The 19849-nt window shown below is 47.0% G+C and overlaps 1 protein-coding gene across 10 annotated transcripts in view; it reads right to left on the bottom strand.

The window, feature by feature from the left end:
- The window catches only part of LOC135504397 (extracellular sulfatase Sulf-2-like), a 181339-nt gene that overhangs the window by 14193 nt on the left and 147297 nt on the right, over positions 1-19849 (bottom strand). For all 10 annotated transcript variants that reach the window (XM_064922963.1, XM_064922965.1, XM_064922964.1 and 7 more), the window contains 4 exons: positions 13692-13842; positions 13234-13409; positions 1971-2099; positions 459-515 (listed from right to left, as the gene is read on the bottom strand). In XM_064922963.1, the coding sequence (XP_064779035.1) occupies positions 459-515; positions 1971-2099; positions 13234-13409; positions 13692-13842 (513 nt within the window). The remainder of the gene's footprint in view (positions 1-458; positions 516-1970; positions 2100-13233; positions 13410-13691; positions 13843-19849) is intronic.

A 19849-nucleotide genomic window follows, 5' to 3' on the forward strand; every position in this document is an offset into this window, starting at 1 on the left:
CAAGCCCCTACCTTTTTTTTAAGGTATCTGTGACCAACAGATGCATATCTGTATTCCCAGTGAAATCCATAGATTAGGGCCTAATGCATTTATTTCAATTGACTGATGTCCTTATATGAACTGGAACTCAGTTAAATCTTTGAAATTGTTGCATGTTGCATTTATATTTTTTAGGTGTATATTCAGTAGGTTGTTACTGGATGGTCCAAGATGCTAATTAGTCATGACAATATTCTGTAAACCACAGCTTTGCCTGATTTGGTTTGATATCAAGTATCAGTAGGGTAATATTAAAGGCAAGAAACTCATGAAATAATGAGGCATTGAGGCTTTCCTACTCCATACCCTATTACACACTCAGATGGATGTAACCAGATGACTTAATTGGTACACAGAGACATTCAAAATAAAGTGCAGTATGGTTATTTAAAACAGTGACATTATTACTCGTGACTCACCCTCTCTCCACCAGGAATGAGTCTCGCCACACCTTCCCCTTCTTGTTCACCTGGAACCTGAGAATCATGAGAGAAAAGGACAAATCGATCGGCCATCTCCTTCATTGACCAGGTTCTACATTCAGAACGCAATGTAACGCTTGAGGAAATTAGAATTCCTTCAGTCTGTAGAGCAGAAGCCTCCAGTGATTACTAAAGGCAACAGGTTGGAAGGGAGATCAAAACCAGCCCTGGGTCAAATGATCTCAAATGGAAATCTATTGACACCACACTTCAGGTGTTCTTTAGGAAAAGGATGGGGAAAAGAGTGATGTTGAAGAAAGTAAAAGAAAGTGTGTGGATTAAATTGGTCTCTTGTCCAGGTGCTCTGACCTTCTCCTGGCCGGGTGTTCAGATATGAGTTATCGATCCATCGACCCCCGCACTGCTCCCTCCCTCTCCCTCCCTCGCCCTTTCCTTCTCCCTCCCTCACCCTCACCCTTTCCTTCTCCCTCCCTCGCCCTTTCCTTCTCCATCTCTCCTTCTCCCTTGCCCTTTCCTTCTCCATCTCTCCCTCTCCCTTGCCCTTTTGTTTCTCCATCTCTCTTCTTTCATTGCCTTTTCTCTCGGTCTCCATCTCTTTCTCATCTCTGTGAGGGTTATTGGCATCACAGCCAGCAGTAGTGACCAGGCAGACACCCAGCACAGGTCTGCTCTCCTCCATCCCACCCAGTCTCTTGTCCTCCTCGCTTTCAAAAACCCCTCCCCACATCAGACCAGCCAGCTAGCCTCCCAGCCTCCTCTGTCTGCCAGACAATTTCACAGGCTGGCGAGTCCATCTCTCCCTGATTGCAGCTGCAAAGCTGGAAGAGGGAATAGAGAATCCCTCAACACACACACACACACACACACACACACACACACACACACACACACACACACACACACACACACACACACACACACACACACACACACACACACACACACACACACACACACACACACACACACACACACACACACACACACTCATCCGCTGGTGAAAGACCTCCCTTCACTCAATGGCGTTGGCAGGGAAGCTCCTGTAGTTATTACCACAGGTCCCCGTTGACACATCTTGGAAGAATGGAGAGGGATTATTTCATATTTTCTTAGATTTTTCTTTCATTAACGAAAGCAATATCCAAGCTGGGCAGGAGGAAAAGGTGTCGCTGGGATGTGGATGTAATCTCAACGGATGCCATGGTAACCTGGCATGCCGGGCCAGGTCCACAGTTTTGAGGAAAACTCAGGTGTTAGATTTGGCTCTTTTGCAGTGATTTTACCAGAGTATAGCAGGAACCCTGAGGGAACTCAGACCTGTCAGTGGCCTGTGCCAATGTATGACTCATAATAATATAAATCACCTAGAGGATATATAGCTACTTCTATCAGTGATCTATGGCCTGCCAACATACAGAATACACATATTATATGTGTGCCATAAAATATCCATGGGGAGGATGTTTCCCTTTTGGCTCCATATCCCACCTGTTGACTGGTCTCTCTATGTCCAGCAGCTTGAGGATGGACTTGCCGTCCATGTCAGGAGGGACGTCCATGCCAGCGATGTCCAGGATGGTGGGTGCCAGGTCAATGTTCAGCACCATGTGAGGGTTGCTATGGAGACGCAGGAGGAGATAAGGGGATAGAGGTCGTTACCAGGCATCGTCAGATGGTATCTGGTCAGTTAAAGTCAGCTGATAAGAGAGAGGGAGAAAGGGGTCTGTGTGGAGAGAGAGACAGAGAGAGAGAGAGAGAAAGAGAGAGAAAGAGAGAGAGAGAGAGAGAGAGAAAGAGAGAGAGAGAGAGACAGAGAGAGAGAGCGAGAGTGAGTAGAGGAGGCAGGGGAAGGTGACAAATAACTGCTCCAGAGATCTAGGCAGGAGGGAATAGAGAGAGGAAAAGGAAGCAGGGGGGAAGCAGGGGGGGGGGGTATTTAACCCTTAAAGCGCCAAACCCGAACGAGTCCCTTAAAAGACAGCTTCGAAAGGGAAAAAAAAGCGGCAATATTGTTTGTCCATTTTGAGACACTGTATTCCTCAGAATAGTCAGAATTAATCTAATCTGTCATTCATTTTGCAGTTTTTTCAGAGGAGATCTTATTCAAGTAATTTTACATCTAACTCCATTTTAAAAAATGTGCATGAAAAAAGAGTTGTCTCTTGTAGAATGGCAACAAAGACTTCATTGAAGAATCCCGACTGTTGACCAATCACTGAGGGGAATAGACTTCAGCTACTGACTTCGGCTTGCCTCTAGAAAAATGTATGTGTGCCCGAGCAGCAGAAAAACACATTTACAGAAGTACAAAACGAACAAAAACATCACAAAATGTTTCGGCTGGGTAGCACGCGGGAGCCTTTAGGCTCTCTCCCCCCTCCCTAAATCTTCCCCCCACTCCATCCACTTTTTCACTAACTGAGAAATCCCATGATCTCCTCGTGAAACGGCTTTTGCTGTCGTAATCTGCTTTTCCAGGGAACAGAGTGCAGAGACACCCTGCCAGTGGTAAACAACACTAATGCCCAAAACCTTGTGTCGGACTAAGGGTAGGAGAGAAAAGGAGAGGAGAGAAAAGGAGAGGAAGGAGAGCCAGAGGATTGGGGAGAGGTGGGTCCAGGTTGAAGCTGGGGTGGGGTGATAAGACTGGCTGTGCATTGCTGAGAGGTGATGACATAGAGCAGGAGTACAGAGGGACATGGATGATGGTCTGAGTGACCTAATCCCTGACTCTACAGGACTTAACACCGAGTGGTGATGTTAAACCGACTATCTAAAGCAGAGGTGTCGAATCCGTTTGATTAAAAAAATATTCTTTAAAATGACTAAAACCAAATGTAAACTGTTGTCGTGTCTTTGGCTATTATTAAGTGATATGACATGCTATTGTATAAAATAATTTCTCTGTAATTAATATTACCTGATTGAGCTAGTCATGTAAATGTAATTAACTAGAGAGTCGGGCACCACAAAATAATATTTATAGAGCTGTTATCTTCCGAATAAACTCTTAAAGACCTAGTAATATTTTACATCAATAGCAGTCAATATTAATCGTCACCTTAATTCAGTCTCATCTGAAAGTTGTAAATCTTCACGAACCCTGGCTAACAAGTTGAATCAGCAATACAAATTGGGTTTAATTATTTATTTACTAAATACCAAATTAATCACACAGAATTACACATACACATAATTAATCATAACTTGATTACAAATTACGTCATAAAGGAAATCGTCCCGAGCGGGTGGAACAGATATGACAGCTTGTTACACAAAAGAAAAGGGTCTGGTTTGAGTGAAAGAGCTGAGTAACAAAGGAAAAAATGACTTAAATGTAATGTAAATGAAGAAGCTGTGCTATCGTAAATACAGTATCTTATGCATTCTAAATTACCGCCCATTTGGAAAAGGAAAATGCAATAAATATTTACTCTGAGCTGCGCTTCGGTAGGTTGGTGGTGGATGGAAGGACGTGTTGCCAAACCGAGTCCTTTGTCCTTTGAAGAATGTCTCTGGTGGTCAATTGGATACGTTGTAGTAACGTCGTTGTGTGATAGACGGGATACTCTTGTCTGTTCCTTCCTAACCCTCGTTTGCAGCTGCTGTTGCGAACTCAACGGCTAGGAGCTATCACTTCTGTAGTGAATAAGAGTTCAAAGTTCCTACCATTCGCAACCAAAGCTCACGCTGATGTTGTCATCTTTCTGTAGTTAATATCTGAACCATTCTGATATCGGACCGTCGTCCTCACATCCTCGGAACAGGAGGTTATATTGTCGTCAAGGCTTTATATAGGAAGGAAGCGGAGGGCGTGTTTGAAAAGGGCTCCGGGCAGCCGAGCGGAAATGGAGGAAAACTCGCCTCCCTGCGGACCTGGCATCCTTTCACTCCCTCCTCTCTACATTTTCCTCCTCTGTCTCTGCTGCTAAAGCCACTTTCTACCACTCTAAATTCCAAGCATCTGCCTCTAACCCTAGGAAGCTCTTTGCCACCGTCTCCTCCCTCCTGAATCCTCCTCCCCCCCTCCTCCCTCTCTGCAGATGACTTCGTCAACCATTTTGAAAAGAAGGTCGACGACATCCGAACCTCGTTTGCTAAGTCAAACGACACCGCTGGTTCTGCTCACACTGCCCTACCCTGTGCTCTGACCTCTTTCTCCCCTCTCTCTCCAGATGAAATCTCGCTTCTTGTGACGGCCGGCCGCCCAACAACCTGCCCGCTTGACCCTATCCCCTCCTCTCTTCTCCAGACCATTTCCGGAGACCTTCTCCCTTACCTCACCTCGCTCATCAACTCATCCCTGACCGCTGGCTACGTCCCTTCCGTCTTCAAGAGAGCGAGAGTTGCACCCCTTCTGAAAAAACCTACACTCGATCCCTCCGATGTCAACAACTACAGACCAGTATCCCTTCTTTCTTTTCTCTCCAAAACTCTTGAACGTGCCGTCCTTGGCCAGCTCTCCCGCTATCTCTCTCAGAATGACATTCTTGATCCAAATCAGTCAGGTTTCAAGACTAGTCATTCAACTGAGACTGCTCTTCTCTGTATCACGGAGGCGCTCCGCACTGCTAAAGCTAACTCTCTCTCCTCTGCTCTCATCCTTCTAGACCTATCGGCTGCCTCCGATACTGTGAACCATCAGATCCTCCTCTCCACCCTCTCCGAGTTGGGCATCTCCGGCGCGCCCCACGCTTGGATTGCGTCCTACCTGACAGGTCGCTCCTACCAGGTGGCGTGGCGAGAATCTGTCTCCTCACCACGCGCTCTCACCACTGGTGTCCCCCAGGGCTCTGTTCTAGGCCCTCTCCTATTCTCGCTATACACCAAGTCACTTGGCTCTGTCATAACCTCACATGGTCTCTCCTATCATTGCTATGCAGACGACACACAATTAATCTTCTCCTTTCCCCCTTCTGATGACCAGGTGGCGAATCGCATCTCTGCATGTCTGGCAGACATATCAGTGTGGATGACGGATCACCACCTCAAGCTGAACCTCGGCAAGACGGAGCTGCTCTTCCTCCCGGGGAAGGACTGCCCGCTCCATGATCTCGCCATCACGGTTGACAACTCCATTGTGTCCTCCTCCCAGAGCGCTAAGAACCTTGGCGTGATCCTGGACAACACCCTGTCGTTCTCAACTAACATCAAGGCGGTGGCCTGTTCCTGTAGGTTCATGCTCTACAACATCCGCAGAGTACGACCCTGCCTCACACAGGAAGCGGCGCAGGTCCTAATCCAGGCACTTGTCATCTCCCGTCTGGATTACTGCAACTCGCTGTTGGCTGGGCTCCCTGCCTGTGCCATTAAACCCCTACAACTCATCCAGAACGCCGCAGCCCGTCTGGTGTTCAACCTTCCCAAGTTCTCTCACGTCACCCCGCTCCTCCGCTCTCTCCACTGGCTTCCAGTTGAAGCTCGCATCCGCTACAAGACCATGGTGCTTGCCTACGGAGCTGTGAGGGGAACGGCACCGCAGTACCTCCAGGCTCTGATCAGGCCCTACACCCAAACAAGGGCACTGCGTTCATCCACCTCTGGCCTGCTCGCCTCCCTACCACTGAGGAAGTACAGTTCCCGCTCAGCCCAGTCAAAACTGTTCGCTGCTCTGGCCCTCCAATGGTGGAACAAACTCCCTCACGACGCCAGGACAGCGGAGTCAATCACCACCTTCCGGAGACACCTGAAACCCCCACCTCTTTAAGGAATACCTAGGATAGGATAAAGTAATCCTTCTCACCCCCTTAAATGATTTAGATGCACTATTGTAAAGTGGCTGTTCCACTGGTTTCATAAGGTGAATTCACCAATTTGTAAGTTGCTCTGGATAAGAGCGTCTGCCAAATGACTTAAATGTAAATGTAAAAGTTTTATAGCCCATGTCCCTTCACAGGGGCGGGCCACTGATTGAGCAGAGCCCTACCTTATGAAAACCCAAATCTCTCATTTGGAAGCTAAAATTACATTTAATCTCTTCACCAATAATTTTATATTCAAACATTTAAATTGAACAACAATTCCATGTGAATCCGATAACTCTGATGTGTAGACTTTACACTGTAGAGTTTATGTCATCTTATCATTGATGAGAATGTCTCAGATGACAACCGAACTGACACGCTATTCATTAAGTACCACCGCATATGTTCAATTGGTCGGATTACCAGAACATAGTTAATCCCCCCCCCACCTTCTGATGTTCCCAGAATCTCTATGTTAACCAAGGGGTTTGCAAATGTAACATCAGTAGGGTAGAGAGAGGAAAAAGGGGGGAAGAGGTATTTATGACTGTCATAAACCTACCCCCAGGCCAACGTCATGACACTGTGTAGAAATGATAACGAACCTACGTTGAGATTCTTGACCGTTTCCAGCTCACTAATAGTCACCCAAATGAAAGCTAGACAGTCAAGGATCAAATAAAAATAAAAACGATGGATAGAGGACTATTTTTTGCTAATTTTGCCAGCAAGAAAATATAACCAATTTTGAGTACGGCCATCCGGACTTCGTTGAAGACTGAATGCGCCCCCCGTGGCAAAATGAGTTAGACACCACTGATCTAAATCATCCAAGCTGGATCAGGACGGGGTCTGGAGAAACAAATGAGATCTGTCTGTCGGTCCGTCCATCTGTTGGTCCGTTCGTCTCTGTCTGTCCGTCTCTGTCAGTCAGTATGTCTCTGTCAGTCGGTATGTCTCTGTCAGTCGGTATGTCTCTGTCGGTCTTCTCTGACGGTCGGTTTGTCAGTATGTCTGTCTCTGTCGGTCCATCCATCTGTTGGTCCGTTCGTCTCTGTCTGTCCGTCTCTGTCAGTCGGTATGTCTCTGTTGGTCTTCTCTGTCGGTCGGTTTGTCAGTCTGTCTGTCTCTGTCAGTCAGTCAGTCAGTCAGTCAGTCAGTCTGTCTGTCTGTCTGTCTGTCTGTCTGTCTGTCTGTCTGTCTGTCTGTCTGTCTGTCAGTCTATCTCTGTCGGTCAGTCTGTCTCTGTTGGTCGGTCTGTCTCTGTTGGTCGGTCTGTCTCTGTCGGTTGGCCTGTCTGTCGGTCAGTCTGTCTCTGTTGGTTGGTCTGTCTCTGTCGGTCAGTCTGTGTCTATTGGTCGGTCTGTGTGTCTATATAGGTTGGCCTGTCTATCTCTGTCTGTCTGTCTGTCTGTCTCTGTCGGTCTGTCTGTCTGTCTCTATCGGTCAGTCAGTCAGTCAGTCTGTCTGTCTGTCTGTCTGTCTGTCTGTCTGTCTGTCTGTCTGTCTGTGTCAGTCGGTCGTCTCTGTCGGTCTGTCTGTCTCTATCGATCTGTCTGTCTCTATTGGTCTGTCTATCTGTCTCTATTGGTCTGTCTGTCTGTCTCTATCGTTCTGTCTGTCTGTCTGTCTGTGTCAGTTGGTCGTCTCTGTCAGTCTGTCTGTCTCTATCGATCTGTCTGTCTCTATTGGTCTGTCTGTCTGTCTCTATTGGTCTGTCTGTCTGTCTTTATCGGTCTGTCTGTCTGTCTGTGTCGGTCGTCTCTGTCTGTCTTTATTGGTCTGTCTGTCTGTCCCTATCGGTCTGTCTGTCTGTCGGTCTGTCTGTCTGTCTGTCTCTATTGGTCAGTCTGTCTGTCTGTCTGTCTGTCTGTCTGTCTGTCTGTCTGTCTGTCTGTCTGTGTCATTCGGTCGTCTCTGTCGGTCTGTCTGTCTATCGATCTGTCTGTCTCTATTGGTCTGTCTGTCTGTCTCTATTGGTCTGTTTGTCTGTCTCTATTGGTTTGTCTGTCTTTCTCTATCGGTCTGTCTGTCTGTCTGTCTGTCTGTCTGTCTGTCTGTCTGTGTCAGTCGGTCGTCTCTGTCGGTCTGTCTGTCTCTATCGATCTGTCTGTCTCTATTCGTCTGTCTGTCTGTCTGTCTCTATCGGTCTGTCTGTCTGTCTGTTTGTTTCTGTCGGTCTGTCTGTCTGTCTCTGTCAGTCTGTCTGTCTGTCCCTGTCGGTCTGTCTGTCTGTCTGTCTGTTTCTGTCGGTCGGTCTGTCTGTATGTCTGTCTGTCTGTCTGTCTGTCTGTCTGTCTGTGTCAGTCGGTCGTCTCTGTCGGTCTGTCTGTCTCTATCGATCTGTCTGTCTCTATTGGTCTGTCTATCTGTCTCTATTGGTCTGTCTGTCTGTCTCTATCGTTCTGTCTGTCTGTCTGTGTCAGTTGGTCGTCTCTGTCAGTCTGTCTGTCTCTATCGATCTGTCTGTCTCTATTGGTCTGTCTGTCTGTCTCTATTGGTCTGTCTGTCTGTCTCTATCGGTCTGTCTGTCTGTCTGTGTCGGTCGTCTCTGTCTGTCTCTATTGGTCTGTCTGTCTGTCCCTATCGGTCTGTCTGTCTGTCGGTCTGTCTGTCTGTCTCTATTGGTCAGTCTGTCTGTCTGTCTGTCTGTCTGTCTGTCTGTCTGTCTGTCTGTCTGTGTCATTCGGTCGTCTCTGTCGGTCTGTCTGTCTATCGATCTGTCTGTCTCTATTGGTCTGTCTGTCTGTCTCTATTGGTCTGTTTGTCTGTCTCTATTGGTTTGTCTGTCTTTCTCTATCGGTCTGTCTGTCTGTCTGTCTGTCTGTCTGTCTGTCTGTGTCAGTCGGTCGTCTCTGTCGGTCTGTCTGTCTCTATCGATCTGTCTGTCTCTATTCGTCTGTCTGTCTGTCTGTCTCTATCGGTCTGTCTGTCTGTCTGTTTGTTTCTGTCGGTCTGTCTGTCTGTCTCTGTCAGTCTGTCTGTCTGTCCCTGTCGGTCTGTCTGTCTGTCTGTCTGTTTCTGTCGGTCGGTCTGTCTGTATGTCTGTCTGTCTGTCTGTCTGTCTGTCTGTCTGTCTGTCTGTCTGTCTGTCTGTCTGTCGGTCTGTCGGTCTGTCTGTCTGTCAGTCTGTCTCTGTCGGTTGGTCTATCTCTGTCGGTCAGTCTGTTTCTGTTGGTCGGTCTGTCTCTGTTGGTCGGTCTGTCTCTGTCGGTTGGCCTGTCTGTCGGTCAGTCTGTCTCTGTTGGTCGGCTGTCTCTGTCGGTCAGTCTGTGTCTATTGGTCGGTCTGTGTGTCTATATAGGTTGGCCTGTCTATCTCTGTCTGTCTGTCTGTCTGTCTGTCTGTCTGTCTGTCTGTCTGTCTGTCTGTCTCTGTCGGTCTGTCTGTCTGTCTCTATCGGTCAGTCAGTCTGTCTGTCTGTCTGTCTGTCTGTCTGTCTGTCTGTCTGTCTGTCTGTCTGTCTGTGTCAGTCGGTCGTCTCTGTCGGTCTGTCTGTCTCTATTGGTCTGTCTATCTGTCTCTATTGGTCTGTCTGTCTGTCTCTATCGTTCTGTCTGTCTGTCTGTGTCAGTTGGTCGTCTCTGTCGGTCTGTCTGTCTCTATCGATCTGTATGTCTCTATTGGTCTGTCTGTCTGTCTCTATTGGTCTGTCTGTCTGTCTCTATCGGTCTGTCTGTCTGTCTGTGTCGGTCGTCTCTGTCTGTCTCTATTGGTCTGTCTGTCTGTCCCTATCGGTCTGTCTGTCTGTCCCTATCGGTCTGTCTGTCTGTCGGTCTGTCTGTCTCTATTGGCCAGTCTGTCTGTCTGTCTGTCTGTCTGTCTGTCTGTCTGTCTGTCTGTCTGTCTGTCTGTGTCATTCGGTCGTCTCTGTCGGTCTGTCTGTCTATCGATCTGTCTGTCTCTATTGGTCTGTCTGTCTGTCTCTATTGGTCTGTTTGTCTGTCTCTATTGGTTTGTCTGTCTTTCTCTATCGGTCTGTCTGTCTGTCTGTCTGTCTGTCTGTCTGTCTGTCTGTCTGTCTGTCTGTCTGTCTGTCTGTGTCAGTCGGTCGTCTCTGTCGGTCTGTCTGTCTCTATCGATCTGTCTGTCTCTATTCGTCTGTCTGTCTGTCTGTCTCTATCGGTCTTTCTGTCTGTCTGTTTGTTTCTGTCGGTCTGTCTGTCTGTCTCTGTCGGTCTGTCTGTCTGTCCCTGTCGGTCTGTCTGTCTGTCTGTCTGTTTCTGTCGGTCGGTCTGTCTGTCTGTCCCGGTCTGTCTGTCTGTCTGTCTGTCTGTCTGTCTGTCTGTCTGTCTGTCTGTCTGTCTGTCGGTCTCTGTCTGTCTGTCTGTCTGTCTGTCTGTCTGTCTGTCTCTTTCGTTTTGTCTGTCTGTCTGTCTGACGGTCGGTCGGTCTCTGTCGGTCGGTCTGTCTGTCTGTCTCTGTCGGTCTATGTCTGTCTGTTGATCGGGTCTCTGTCTTTCTGTCTGTCTGTCGGTCTGTCTGTCGGTCTCTGTCTGTCTGTCTGTCTGTCTCTTTCGTTTTGTCTGTCTGTCTGTCTGACGGTCGGTCGGTCTCTGTCGGTCGGTCTGTCTGTCTCTGTCAGTCTCGTCTGTCTCTGTCTGTCTGTCTGTCTGTCTGTCTGTCTTTCTGTCTGTCAGTGTCTGTCAGTGTCTGTCAGTCGCTGTCTGTCTGTCTGTCACGGTCTGTCTGTCTGTCTGTCTGTCAGTCTGTCTGTCTCTCTGTCTGTGTCAGTCAGTCATCTCTGTCTCTGTTGGTCTCTATCGGTCTGTCTGTCTCTATCGATCTATCTGTCTCTGTCATTCGGTCTGTCTGTCTGTCTGTCTGTCTGTCTGTCTGTCTGTATGTCTGTCTGTCTCTGTTGGTCTGTCTGTCTGTCTCTATACGTCTTTCTGTCTCTATCGGTCTGTCTGTCTGTCAGTCTTTCTGTTTCTAACGGTCTGTCGGTCTCTGTGGGTCTGTCTGTCTGTTTAAGTCTGTCTGTCTGTCTGTCTCTTTCGTTTTGTCTGTCTGTCTGTCTGTCTGACTGTCGGTCGGTCTTTGTCGGTCGGTCGGTCGGTCTGTCTGTCTGTCTCTGTCGGTCTATGTCTGTCTGTTGATCGGGTCTCTGTCTTTCTGTCTGTCTGTCAGTCTCTGTCGGTCGGTCTCTGTCTGTCTGACTGTCAGTCTCTGTCGGTCGGTCGGTCTCTGTCTGTCTGTCTGTCTGTCTGTCTGTCTGTCTGTCTGTCTGTCTGTCGTCGGTCTCTCTGCCTCTGTCTGTCTGTCTGTCTGTCGGTCTGTCTGTCGGTCTCTGTCTGTCTGTCTGTCTGTCTGTCTCTTTCTTTTTGTCTGTCTGACTGTCAGTCGGTCTCTGTCGGTCGGTCTGTCTGTCTGTCTCTGTCAGTCTCGTCTGTCTCTGTCGGTCTATGTCTGTCTGTTGATCTGGTCTCTGTCTTTCTGTCTGTCAGTCAGTCTCTGTCTGTCAGTGTCTGTCAGTGTCTGTCAGTCGCTGTCTGTCTGTCTGTCCCGGTCTGTCTGTCTGTCTGTCTGTCTGTCTGTCTGTCTGTCTGTCTGTCTGTCTGTCAGTCTGTCTGTCTGTCTGTCTGTCCCGGTCTGTCTGTCAGTCGGTCTCTGTCGGTCGGTCTGTCTGTCTGTCTCTGTCAGTCTCGTCTGTCTCTGTCGGTCTATGTCTGTCTGTTGATCTGGTCTCTGTCTTTCTGTCTGTCAGTCAGTCTCTGTCTGTCAGTGTCTGTCAGTGTCTGTCAGTCGCTGTCTGTCTGTCTGTCCCGGTCTGTCTGTCTGTCTGTCTGTCTGTCTGTCTGTCTGTCTGTCTGTCTGTCTGTCAGTCTGTCTGTCTGTCTGTCTGTCCCGGTCTGTCTGTCTGTCTGTCACTGTCGGTCAGTCTGTCTGTCTCTCTGTCTGTGTCAGTCAGTCGTCTCTGTCTCTGTCGGTCTGTTTCGGTCTGTCTGTCTCTATCGATCTATCTGTCTCTGTCATTCGGTCTGTCTGTCTGTCTGTCTGTCTGTCTCTGTTGGTCTGTCTGTCTGTCTGTCTGTCTCTATACGTCTTTCTGTCTCTATTGGTCTGTCTGTCAGTCTTTCTGTTTCTAACGGTCTGTCGGTCTCTGTGGGTCTGTCTGTCTGTTTAAGTCTGTCTGTCTGTCTGTCTCTTTCGTTTTGTCTGTCTGTCTCTGGCTGTCTCTGTCGGTCTATGTCTGTATGTTGATCGGGTCTCTGTCTTTCTGTCAGTCGGTCTCTGTCGGTCTCTGTATGTCTGTCTGTCTCTTTCGTTTTGTCTGTCTGTCTGTCTGACTGTCGGTCGGTCTCTGTTGGTCGGTCGGTCTGTCTGTCTGTCTCTGTCGGTCTATGTCTGTCTGTTGATCGGGTCTCTGTCTTTCTGTCTGTCTGTCAGTCTCTGTCGGTCGGTCTCTGTCTGTCTATCTGTCTGTCTGTCTGTCTGTCTGTCTGTCTGTCTGTCTGTCTGTCTGTCTGTCTGTCGTCGGTCTCTGTCTGTCTGTCTGTCTGTCTGTCTGTCTGTCTGTCTGTCTGTCTGTCTGTCTGTCTCTTTCGTTTTGTCTGTCTGACTGTCGGTCGGTCTCTGTCGGTCGGTCTGTCTGTCTGTCTCTGTCAGTCTCGTCTGTCTCTGTCGGTCTATGTCTGTCTGTTGATCTGGTCTCTGTCTTTCTGTCTGTCAGTCGGTCTCTGTCTGTCAGTGTCTGTCTGTCTGTCTGTCTGTCTGTCTGTCTGTCTGTCTGTCTGTCTGTCTGTCTGTCTCTGTCGGTCTGTCTGTTTCTGTCTGTCTGTCGGTCGGTCTCTGTCTGTCTGTCTGTCTTTCAGTGATCTTATGGAGTCATAAAGGTGATAGACCAGCTATATAGAGGATTCAGGGGATTTGTATTTATACATTTGACTTAATGTAGGTACGGATGTAAGGATCAGTCCCACAGGGGTTAAGTCATCCACAGTGGCCTTCCGAGTAAAGATAATACAGCCATACAACACACTCACCCCCACCTCACACACACTTACATGGCTCCTGCCTCCACGTTGGGCCCTCGGATATAGAAGGGAACTCGGATGTCAAACTCATAGGGCATGGACTTGCCCTTGACCAGTCCAAACTGGCCCACGTGGTAGCCATGGTCAGCTGTGTAGATGATATATGTGTTGTCCAGTTCTCCAGTCTCAGCCAACATGTTATACACCTAGAACACAGAGCAGATATCTTCCAAACTTATCTCAACAAACAATGGGGTGTATATCCTCTTCTTGGGCCATGGAAAAGTACAGATGGGAAAGATATATAATACATGCCATTTAGCAGACACTTTTATCCAAAGTGACTTACAGTCATGTGTGCATACATTGTCGTATGGGTGGCCCCGGGAATCGAACTCACTATCCCGGTGTTGCAAGCGCCACGCTCTACCAACTGAGCCATACAGGATCCCTTGGAGGGGTGCAGGTAGGGGGCGCTCTAAGCTCACCTTCTCCACGCTGTCATCCACAGAGAGCAGGGTCTGCAGCCTCTTCCTCTGGAGCATGTTGGTGAACTCCATGTGGATGGGCTTCATAGCCCCAGTGTAACGCATGATCCAGTGCTTGTCCGGGTTTGGAGCATAGTTGTAGCTGGGAGTGCTGAGAGAAGAGACGGGGGAAGTGTTCAGAGAAGTTTAGTGACATCGTATTAACATTGACAAAGCATCTTTTAAAGGTTTTTGACTTCAGGTGATTAAAGAGTATCCTACCATGAGTGACACAAAGTCTCTGCTATAATGAAGTATTGTCCCAAGCACAGCATTAAAGGGGCATGGATGCCAGGTAGGCAGTTCCATTGTTCTGATTGTTGATGTGTTAGTCTCCCTTTAATAAAGAATGCTTACGGTGCTTTCGCAAAGTCTTCACACCCCATGAATTTCTCCATATTTTGTTATGTTACAGCCATATTCTAAATTATTTATTTTTTAATTTTCTCAATCTACACACAATACCCCATAATGACAAAACAAAAACAGGTTTTTAGACATTTTTGCAAATGTAAAAAAAAGATAAACTTAAATAGTACATTTACACACATTACCAGTCAAAGGTTTTAGAACACCCACTTCTAGTGTTTTTCTTTATTTTTACTTGTTTCTACATTGTATAGTGAATAATAGTGAAGACATCAAAACTATGAAAAAAAAGTGTTAAACAAATCTAAATATATTTCATGTTTGAGATTCTTCAAATAGCTACGCTTTGCCTTGATGACAGCTTTGCACACTCTTGGCATTCTCTCAACCAGCTTCACCTGGAATGCTTTTCCAACAGTCTTGAAGGAGTTCCCACATATCCTGCTTTTCGTTAGAAACAGAATGACCGACAGACAGACCGATAGAGACAGAAAGACCTATAGAGACAGACAGACAGACAGACAGACCAACAAGGAGTTCCCACTTGTTGGCTGCTTTTCCTTCCCTTTGAGGTCGGACTCATCCCAAACCATCTCAATTTGGTTGAGGTTGGGGGGGGTTGTGGAGGCCAGGTCATCTGATGCAGTGCTCCATCACTCTCCTTCTTGGTAAAATAGTCCAAACACAGTCTGGAGGTATGTTGGGTCACAGTCCTGTTTAAAAACTAACGAGAGTCCCACTAAGTCCAAGCCTGATGGGATGGCGAGTCGCTGCAGAATGTTGTGGTAGCCATGCTGGTTAAGTGTGCCTTGAATTCTAAATAAATCACAGACAGTGTCAACAGCAAAGCACCCCCACACCATAACACCTCCTCCTCCTCCATGCTTTACGGTGGGAAACACACACACAGAGATCATCCGTTAATCCACACCACATCTCACAAAGACACAGCAGTTAGAACCACATCTCTCCAATTTGTACTCCAGACCAAAGGACACATTTACACTGGTCAAATGTCCATTGCTCGTGTTTCTTGGCCCAAGCAAGTCTCTTCTTCTTATTGGTGTCCTTCAGTAGTCGTTTCTTTTCAGCAATTTGACCATGAAGGCCTGATTCACACAGTCTACACTGAACAGTTGATGTTGAGATGTGTCTGTGACTTGAACTCTGTGAAGCATTTATTTGGGCTGCAATTTCTGAGGCTGGTAACTGTATCTTATCCTCTGCAGCAGAGGGTCTTCCTTTCCTGTGGCGGTCCTCATGAAAGCCAGTTTCATCATAGCGCTTGATGGTTTTTGCGACTGCACTTGAAGAAACTTTCAAAGTTCTTGACATTTTTTGTCTTACAGTAATGAAGTACTGTCATTTATCTTTGCTTATTTGAGCTGTTCTTGCCATAATATGGACTTAATAAAAAATCCAATGTTCCCATCTCAAGTGACAAATAAAGTAACCAGGTTGACCGTGAGAGGGATTGAAGGGGGATTGAAGGGGTATTGAAGGGGAATTGAAGCGTGTGTGCAACAGGGAGGGGCGTTTGAATGCAAGCTTCACAAGAACAAATGAAATTGTTAAAACATTTCTAGCCTGTGGGTAACAGGGTTGACGTGTCATGCTCGACCAGCTCAGTTTTCACCACAAAACACCAGAAAACGGCCCAAATTAAATTATGTATATAATTAATTACATTTTTTTTAAACGTTTTTTTGCAAAGTTCTAAAAAACGGTTTTCACCTTGTAATTATGGGGTGTATATTGATAAGTAAAAAAAAAGAATGTAATCATTTTAGAATAAGGCTGTAACGTAACAAAATGTGGGGGAAATTAAGGAGTCTGAATACTTCCAGAATGTACTGTATGTTGTACAGAAGACAAATGTCTACAGTGAAAAATGTCTACACATGCATGGCTGCTTTGGGGTAAGAATATGGTTAGCTGGGAATGTGTGTGTGTGTGCCTGTGTGTGTGTGTGTGCCTGTGTGAGCCAGGAGAGTAATTCTATAATATATCAGGACAGTGGGAGGGTGGGGATGTATTCTAAGACGGGACTGCTCAGTGTAATTGGGGCTGGTGGCTGGTCATTGTTTTAATTAAAAAAAAACTGGCTTGCCTTTTGGCACACAGAGAGATGAGGCTCCTGTGAGTTGTGCAGTGGGAGGATGTTGTGTGTGTGTGTGATTAATGACTAGGAGCAAAGACATTCATTACTTTGCCCTGCGCATTCACACACACACACACACACACACACACACACACACACACACACACACACACACACACACACACACACACACACACACACACACACACACACACACACACACACACACACACACACACACACACACACACACAGCAGAAAACGACAAGGCGAGGGACATCACCACCATCTGAATTATCTCTTGGAAACAAATGGCTCTTATCATGTGATTGAGTTACTCCCCTCCACTTTCAACGGTTCTCTCCATCTCACCCTCCCTTCGTAACTGCCTTACTATCTCTCTTGCTTTCTCCCTCTTTCCTTTGTCCCCCTGTACCTCGCACACAGACTGTCCACTGTCCACTAGCTCTGTGCTGTGGCTTTGATAGCTGGCTCGATCCACTAATTCGCTACCTTTTGAGTGCAACAGGGAGTGGCGTTTGAATGCAAGCTTCACAAGAACAAATGAAATTGTTAAAACATTTCTAGCCTGTCTATCTGTGGGTAACAGGGTTGATGTGTCATGCTCGACCAGCTCAGTTTTCACCACAAAACACCAGAAAATGACCCAGAAGTATAGAACCAACTCACCTGTTTTTACACTGTGATTTGACTATGAGATGTTTTTTTTAAATTGTAGAAAGAGAGTGTAGTTCACGTAACAGGGTTGACCTTAAATGAAACACTAATCACATTAAATAAATAATCTTCAGAATGACTTTGTCAAAGCAACAAAATAACTAGGGCTTTACAATGACGGTGAAACTTGGAGAAAGTTTGGGGGGAAAAGAAAGTGGGTTAAAATCTCCCTAGAAGTGACACAGGGTGGACGGAGGGACAGTCAAAATGCTGCACAGATTTATTGAATTCTCCAAGTGGTCTATATTAATTAAAGGGCACTTCATTTAATAGAAGCCTTTAATTTTTATCTTTATTTTACTAGGCAAGTCAGTTAAGAACAAATTCTTATTTTCAATGATGGCCTAGGAACAGTGGGTTAACTGCCTGTTCAGGGGCAGAACGACAGATTTGTACCTTGTCAGCTCAGGGGTTTGAACTTGCAACCTTCTGATTAACAGTCCAATGCTCTAACCACTAGGCTACCCTGCCACCCCAAAATCCATTTTTAAAATCCAATATTGGTGCACAATTTCTACTTTAAATATAAGAGGGACACAAAAAGCATTTATTTTGTGGAAAGACCCAGCTGTGAGTGTGGGCAGGCTGTGCAACACAGTTCTAACGGATCAGCTGCATTTGTTTTTCTCTGGTTTAGAGTAAAATGTCCTCTCTAAACTCTAGACTTCCCTCCCTTCCACTCTCTCCTTTTCTCTCTCTCCTTCACCATGCAGGGTCTCCACTTTATTGGACAATGTTGTAATCCGTTCAATTCTCGCAGGTCTCTCTCACGTCTAAGACTCCCAGCTGCTTCTGAACCACTAAGCTATTTCCACTTAAAAGGGTAGAAAAAAATATGATTGTTGGGGTCAGGGACAATCACCACCGGGTCTCAAAGGCAATCAACCGTTTTTCCTCTCTCCCACACAGAACAACTTCCAATAATCGAGTGGAAGTTGGAATTGCACAGAAGATGGAAAAGTGAGGAATTTCATAGTTGGAGATTGGAGGCGATAGGGGTTATAGAGGGCTTGTGACACCATGGCTTGATGGAAGCAGGGGTGAAGCTACAGGGGAATGTGAGTGGAGGGGGTGAGAATAGAAGGGGGATTTGATTTGACTACGTAGGGGGCAAAAAGGTCTTTGATGAAGGGAGGAAGTGAGGGGGAGTGGTTAAGAGGAGGTTTCCATGGTGCAGGGAGGTAATTACTGGGAGGAAAATTGTGCTAGCTTTGTAGCCAAGCAGGGCAAACTGAACAGGGGCACAGAGGAATTTGACATGGTGGATTATTGGGGTAACTATAGGGAGGCCAAGGGTGTTCTGATGAATTCATGAAAGACAAGGAGGGGTTCTTTGGAGGGGTTCTTAGGGTTGAGCAAACAGTCTGGACCACAGGGACAAAACACAAGGTGCTACAGGAGAGAAAACTCCCTGCGAGTTAGAGAGAGCCCAAACTAAAAACGTAGTCCTGTATAAAGTGAAAAGTTCCTCAGAGAGCGGTAAAAGGGAGGACAGGCCGTCAGCGTGATTGAAACAGAGAAAATAAAAGCCCTCTACAGAGGAGACAGTGAGAGTACTGAGGCAATTAAAAAATAAACACCACCACATAAAATAACACACCACTAAGCAAGCAAGAGTGGCATTAGAGCGGGCTCAGCTGACACTCCAACTAATGGGTTTGTACTGTTAGAGGGGACAGATGAGAGGAACACCAGGCTCTGGAGTCAGAGTTCCTATCAGGACTATAAAGACCATCGGAGGGAGAGAGAGAGGGGTACTTCTTATGAAACGGGGATTAATAGAACGTCAGGACATTTAAAAGCCATTAGGACAAGAATAATCCATTCTTGGATCTGTACAGGCTACATGGACCACTGTTTGCTTTTTGTTCCCTGCTCATCACGACCACGGACAAACAACAACCTGCCAAACTCTCATTGATCTTTCTCTTTACTTTCTCTGTTTGTCACCATTTATCTTATATCCCCATTGTTCTCCTCATTCCCTTCACTCACCTTCTCTCTCCCCCCATTTCTTTCTTTCTATCCATCACCTCACTCTGTTTCCCCCAGTCTCTTCTCCACCCTCCCATCCTTTCCTCTCTCTCTGCCTTGCATTAGCCTGACGAAGCCCCCTGACTGTTTATCCGCTATGTATCGGAGGGCATGCCTGTTTGTTTTGTCCTACATGCAGTGTGGGCGTGACTTTCTACAGGAAGCAGGAATCAGCCATCACCTCCCCCCTTCTCTCCCTCCTCTCCCAGCCCGTTCCACCCTACACCCATCACAGTGTAATCTCCCAGCAGGCCCAGTCAGGGACCGACAGGCAGTGAAATCAGCCAGTGCCATCTCTGACAGTGTACATGATATGTGCATCGCTGCCTTCATTTACCATCAGCCCAGAGCTACAGAGGGTGAGAGGAGGAGATGAGGGGAAAGAGTTTGGCATTATCAGAGAGAGAGCGAGAGAGAGAGAGAGAGAGAGAGAGAGAGAAAGAGAGAGAGAGAGAGCAGGGAACACGGTGCACCTGAGGGGTGAGGGGTGAGGGAGAAGGTGAGTAGGGGCGAGAGAGCAGCCTCCCATCCCAGCTACAGGCTTTCAGGGGTCAAATTACAACAGCAACACATGCCAACAGGCTGTGTAGTGTAGTGTTGTGTCCAGGCAGGGTTGTGGGATACAGTTCTCTGCAGTGTGCCCAGTTCAGACGCAGCACTGCTGGGTGCCTTAGACACGATACAGCGATCACAGCCACGACACGCTGATTGTGCTTCATGGGATGCCTCTAAATCTAAAGCACAGAGCAGTGATACAATGTGTGTTGATTGTGTGCATTTGTGTGTGTTTGTTTGAATGCCTGTGTTTCAGTGTTAAAGAAAGTGAACACGTATTTGTTCAGAGGCAGGAGAGAGAGCCCACAGAGCGCACACACAC

This window comes from Oncorhynchus masou, chromosome 18 (assembly GCF_036934945.1).
Source record: "Oncorhynchus masou masou isolate Uvic2021 chromosome 18, UVic_Omas_1.1, whole genome shotgun sequence".
Taxonomy (NCBI): domain Eukaryota; kingdom Metazoa; phylum Chordata; class Actinopteri; order Salmoniformes; family Salmonidae; genus Oncorhynchus; species Oncorhynchus masou.